The sequence below is a fragment of the Pelecanus crispus genome, chromosome 6, assembly GCF_030463565.1.
Source record: "Pelecanus crispus isolate bPelCri1 chromosome 6, bPelCri1.pri, whole genome shotgun sequence".
NCBI classification, from domain to species: Eukaryota; Metazoa; Chordata; class Aves; order Pelecaniformes; family Pelecanidae; genus Pelecanus; species Pelecanus crispus.
This window is the reverse complement of record NC_134648.1, coordinates 32,050,865-32,056,864: the sequence shown is the minus strand read 5'-3', so window position 1 is coordinate 32,056,864 and position 6,000 is coordinate 32,050,865. Positions and strand designations below refer to the sequence as shown.

At 44.2% G+C, this 6,000-nt stretch overlaps 1 protein-coding gene across 1 annotated transcript in view; it reads left to right on the top strand.

Annotated features, from left to right (window-relative positions):
- The first annotated feature begins 3,188 nt into the window (after positions 1–3,188).
- Positions 3,189–6,000, top strand: part of EHD4 (EH domain containing 4) — a 28,533-nt gene continuing 25,721 nt past the window's right edge. The window contains exon 1 of the mRNA XM_075712882.1: positions 3,189–3,421. Within this exon, the coding sequence (XP_075568997.1) occupies positions 3,189–3,421 (233 nt within the window). The remainder of the gene's footprint in view (positions 3,422–6,000) is intronic.

Genomic DNA, 6,000 nt, shown 5'->3' with positions numbered 1-6,000 from the left:
TTCCTCTACTAGCAAGACAGTTAAAGGCAACATGCAGACTTATTTCATAGCTGCTGAAAAATAATTGAAGAAGAAATTATGCCTGCTCCAGATCTAGATTTGAACTGTCCCAGGATCCTGGGACCCCTTGAGTTTAGCATTACATTTAAGACCCATCTCTACAAGAACTGACTCATGTTAATTTATTTTATTAAGCTGGATTTAAATGTTATATACCAAAGGTTTAAAGCTTTAAAGTTTTTGAGACTATTACGTCTGAAAAGACATGAGAAACAGACAAAGCCGATCTAAAATTGTATACCTAATATCACTCACCCAAATGCGATTTTTTTAACTTGCTGTAGAGTATTGCAACTGAAGTTAACAGAATATTAACTTTCAACTTTCTGACACTTTGGTCATCACATTAACATGGCTCCTTTCAAGCAAGCAATCTGTTTTTTTACCAGATGGAATCCCAGGTCTCTATTTATTCTTTTTCTAAGTTAACTTTTATTTAAATGCTATTGATTTATTTATTAGATGTCTTGTATCTACAAGCCCATGTTTCCTACAGGCTTCCCTGCTCCTCAGTTCTGCTGCAGTGTCTTTTGTCAAGAGATCCTGTTATTATGGGCCAAAAATGGATGCCTTGCAAATCCCTTTGCCCTCAAGGTTGAGGGTCTTCTCCTAGGTGGTGCACAGAAACGTAATCCTTCTGTTTACCAGTTAGGTCAGTGAACACTGTGCACTGTGGTGCATACTACAGCAGCCGATACAGGTCCTGTATGGGCTATATGCCCAGGGTTTACCTTCCATGGAAACAAGAGAGCAATGACAGCAGTCATGCTGATGCATGCTGGGATCTCATCGCAATATAGGATGGGATGTAGCCAGAGGGCACAGCCAGACCTGGGAATTTGGAAGCACTCCCAGGTTCCCGTATACAGTTAGAGCTTTATTGTCTGAAGGGCAAAAATTATCCCACTGACAGCAGGAAGCATCCAGGCAGGAAGCTTGAAGACAAGCAGAATGAGGTGTGTGAATGCAAACACTTCCTTGCCCTTCCTGCAGCTTTCCAGCAGCCACAAAGGGGTCACAGAGAACAATGAACACTCTACCCCATTTCAAAAAGCATACAGGGGAACAGAAATAATCATTCAGTATCTGTGAGTTCTCTCTGTTCAACAAGAATACAGAGGAAAATTTCAGGGCTTATCAAAGAGGTGGAACAGCTTTCACACAAGGGCTGAATAGATAAGGAATCTGCAACCTGGAAAAAGTACAACAGGAGTGAAAGGCAGAGAAGAGAGAGATCTACAAAATCTGGAGTGCCCTGTGGGAAATGAACAGGGAGTGACTGTGCACCTCTCCTCTAACACGAGACCTGGACGGGATCAGACAAAACCAGCAAGCAGCAGGTTCAGTGTTAACGAAGTAAGGTAGTTCTGCGCACAACGTGTAATTAAGTCGCAGGCCTCTTCAACCCTGGATGTTGTTGTTGATAAAAGTTTGAGTTCAAAAAAACTGGTCAGTGCATTCACTGGAAAATGTTTAAGGACTAAAAAATACAAAGGCTCCCCATCTGCCTCAGTCCTGCACTGAACAATCAATTCCCAGAGGCTGGGAGGACAGCCTGAGACAACATGTACCTGCCCTTTTTCTGTGATGTTCTCCAGTCACAAAATACTGGGTGCATCAAAGACAAGTGGGAAAGCGGTCTCACCCCAGACTGCAGTACTTAGGTTTTCCAGAGCTGAAATATTTTTGCAGGTAATAAATCATCAGTAGTAGTCAGAACTCTTAAAGATGTGGTGATACAAGACTCATTTAAAGGAAATTATTGCAGTAACATGGAGAAGATGTCAGTAACTGAAAGGATAACTTAATTACCTATGGATTAACCTATAGGGAAAAGTCATGAAAATGAGAGGAATGCAAAACCAAACTATAAAAAGGGGATTTAAAAAAAATGAGGAAGCCAGTCAGCAAGACCCTACGTGAAATGGTATAAAATCTTTAGACTCAGCATGGCAATTGCAACAAAAGAATTGCAAAACACATGCACAGCCCTAAATAAAATGTGAAGCAAGAAACCAGGAAAAGGCAGAGTGGTTAACTGCTCAGGACTGAGCATTATTAAAGCCTAACATCTGTTCTTTGAGGAACAGCATGGGGAGGAGGGAGATGGAAATGGCACATCTAAACCTGCTGATGTGTTTAGAAAAGAGCTGGGGCATACAGAGAAAAAGGTAGTATTCAAGATGGAAATTAGGAGGAAGAAAGGTACGTAGCTAAAAACATGAATCAGTAGATGTGCTGGGCCAGCAAAAAGGGATTTAAATGATAAGGATGTTGCAAAGGAGCCAAGGCCATAAGTGTGTAGCACAAAAGATACACTTCTAACATAATGTTTACACACGGATTCAGCAAAAAATCCCCCGCCTCCTTTATTTTTTTTAACTGGGAGCCCAAGATTTTGTTTTCTAAGTAGTGAGTGAGCACAGACAAACTTTTATGTCAGAGAAAAACAAGATCGTTTTACTGTTCTTCAATGTTTTAGTGATACAGTATTGTATGCCATTAAACTCTCTTGTAAAATCAATGGAAAAGGTGATCCTCCCATGTGGCTTAACACAATATCAAGACCTAAGGTTCAAACTAATGGCCGTATCTGCTACACACGTCCCACAGCAAAATGTCAATGTTTTACTAAGAATTTTCAGTGTGTTTAAAATAGTTGCCCGATGTCGTAGCTAACCCCCACGGCGCTTAGTCCCACACTTCTCTGGCATCCGAAGACAGCGACCATCATCAGAAAAGCATGAAGAGCATTTGGGCGATTCTATGTTCAGATCTGAGCTGTCAAAGGGTTTCCGGATTTCAGTTCAAGGGGCTGAAATTTTTCAGCGGGGCAGAGCAGCAGGTACAATTAACCTCCAGAGGCGGACGTGTGGTAAAAAGAACAGTCCGCTGGTTCTGAAAAAATAACAATACCCCCCCCCAAAAAAAGCAAAAAAACCAACCAAACAAAAAAAACCAAAAACCCAGCCACCAAGGGCGCCCAGGGCAGGGAGCGGCGCCCCGCCCGGCCCCGCCGCTCCGCTGGCGCCGCCCCCGCGCCGGGTCCGGGTCCGCCCGCGGCTGCGTGCGTGGGGCGGCGGCGGCGGCAGCGGCAGCAGGGGTGGCGGCAGGGGCAGTGCGGCGGGATGTTCAGCTGGCTGGGGAAGCAGGGCGGCGGGAAGGAGCGCAGCGGCGGCGACGTGGTGCAGACGGTGACCGGGGGGCTGCGGGACCTCTACCTCCGCAAGCTGCTGCCGCTGGAGGAGCACTACCGCTTCCATGACTTCCACTCGCCCGCCCTGGAGGAGGCCGACTTCGAGAACAAGCCCATGGTGCTGCTGGTGGGGCAGTACAGCACCGGCAAGACCACCTTCATCCGGTAAGCGACCCCCCCCCCGGTGCTGTGGGCTTCCTTCTCCCGAGGCCGCTCGGGGAGCGCCGCCCGGCGCCCCCGCCGCCTGCCCGGTAATCCTCGCTCCCCTCCCGCCCCGGGGCGTTCCTGCTGCGCCGTGAACGCCTCCTCGTCCGGGGCAGCCGTGACAGCCCGGTGGCCGCCGTGCGGGTGCCTCCCGAGGAGGGTGGGTGCCTCCCGTGCCGTCTCGGGGGTGGGTGCCGCTCCCGGGTCTGCTCCGTGCTCTGCCAACTTCCTGGTTAAGAGTATCATCTCGATTTCGTGTTCTTCTGAGAAAGTCTAACGCCGCTGTCTACTTCCTCTTAACTGGTTTTTTAATCCCTGAATTATTTCAAAGGAAAAATAGGCACTTGGCATTAAAATGGCGTGATGCTTCGGCCGTCACAGACCATTTAACCTTACCTCCTCCCCTTTCTTGCCCAAAAGTAGTTTAATGCATAGCTTGGATGTGAAGAGAGAAACGTGACAACAGTTTTGGGCAAAAAACACACGGTATCTGGAAACTCCTTTTTTTTTTGTTTTCCCCAACTCTTTTGGTCAATTGCATTGACCAAGCGTTATGACTACTAAGAGAGCTTAACAGTGTTGGTGCTGTCATAGTATATTCTGTCTTTTCCTGCCTGTCTTATTCCTAAGTTGGCTAGTAACTGATTTTGGGAAGTTGAAGTGTGCCTCGGGTATTACGAGCTTGTGAATATTTTGCATATATTTGAGTGTGTTTGCCTCCCATATGCCCCTTACAAATCAGTCTTAAGATTATACAAAACTCTGCAAAAGACACTGAGAGGTCACTTGGATCAAATGTTGACCTACTTAGTATATCTGAAGTTCATTATAGTCCTTCCACAGATTTTACAAATGTTTCTCTTTCGGTTCCAAAGGTTACTGGCAGAGTCTTTTCTCTTTACAGTGTGAAAGACCTGCCTCCCTTCTTCTCCATCGAAGAGTGTTTACCTTTACTCACCTGAGAGCTTTTCAGATGTTTACAGAGCTAATCATGTTTCTTTTCTGGTTTTACAGCTAGCTAATTGGAAGCTTAAAGCTGAACTTGGTTCTTTACCCATTATTACTGAATTCCTGCAAAGTAGGTGATTTTGGTTTTCCTAACATTTCTTTAGCCATGCTGATTCATTTTCTTCTTTGAAAGTACAGCTGCTTTGTTAGTCTCTATACATTTCCAGGTAAGTGTTCTTACCTGGCTTACAGACAGGAGATGGTGAGAGCGTGGGTAATACGGAGACAAAACGGTCCCAAATACGTACATACCGGAACCTGTTCTGCCTGTCAGCTGAGTTGCTGTGTCATTTGCAATTCATAGGAAACTTTTTTCACCTCCTGTAAGAGTTTGCCTTGGATGAGAACAGATGTTCTCGATTTATGGACATTCAATTTTTCTGTCCTTTGCAGTTGCCTGTATTTGACTGGAGTGCAAGTCAATATTGTGCTTAGAAACGCTGCTATTCCTTGCAGTGCCTTAGATGTATTTTTGGTACTGTTGCTTTATGAGTAACTTATTTTCACCTTAACTGTAAAATACTGAGCAATAGGGTTGACTGATACTAATGTACATTCTGAATTTGAAAAGAAGTATCATTTATTACAGCTATTTCCAGCTTTTCCTTTTAGCATTGGTGAAGCTGGGTGAAGGTGCCCAGACAAATTTGACAGAGATAAAGTTTTCAAAGATGTTTCCTCGTGCGTTTTATTAAAATATCTAACTCAGTGGAGGAGGTGACTTCTACTGTGGTGTGGCCTTCTCTTCACCCACTTACCCCTTTCTCCTGTCCCCATTTTTGGTAGACTGCGGGGTGGTTTGATCCCTTACTAGGTATTGGAGAAGACAGGAATTGACTGTTGAGCCCCAAATCAGTAATAGAACAGCTGTTACTGCTTCTAAAGGGCCACAGTCTGACCTCACCATGATCAACAATCATTACATCAGTGTTTGCTATAGAATAGATAATAATTGGCTGAATTGGCATGAGAAAATGCTCCATTCAAGATGGGCAGCGACTTAGACAATAGTGTCACAGTGACTGTTACTGAAAATCCAATTTAGAGGAGAAAAAGAAAAGCAAAAAAGAGAAGTGCTTGTATACTGAAGGCAAGACTTAGAAGAAGACATGGGAAAATCCTATAGTGTCCAGGACAGCCACAAATAAATTTCCCCTCTGGTACGCTGAATTTCTCATGGAAAAATGTCATACACTCTCAAGATTTCTATAATAAACCCAGAATTATAACAAGGTTTTCTTAGAATGAAGTTTTTCTGCCGCTAGCCTTTTAACAAGCAAACATTATTTTATATCTTAATTAAAACTGCTTTTTGTTCCACATTTCTCCATTTTGTAGTTAGGAGGGCATACTGGATCTACTTAAGTGTTTACTATTAGGTTTATGTGTGAACATAATAGTTCTGTTTAGCTGACAAGTATTCATTTGGGATTTACTTTGATTTAGGCATTAGCGTGAGAACTTCACAGTTTCATACCTCAGACACATCCACATCCACCCAGTTCCTTCCACTAAGTCTTTATGGAAAACAC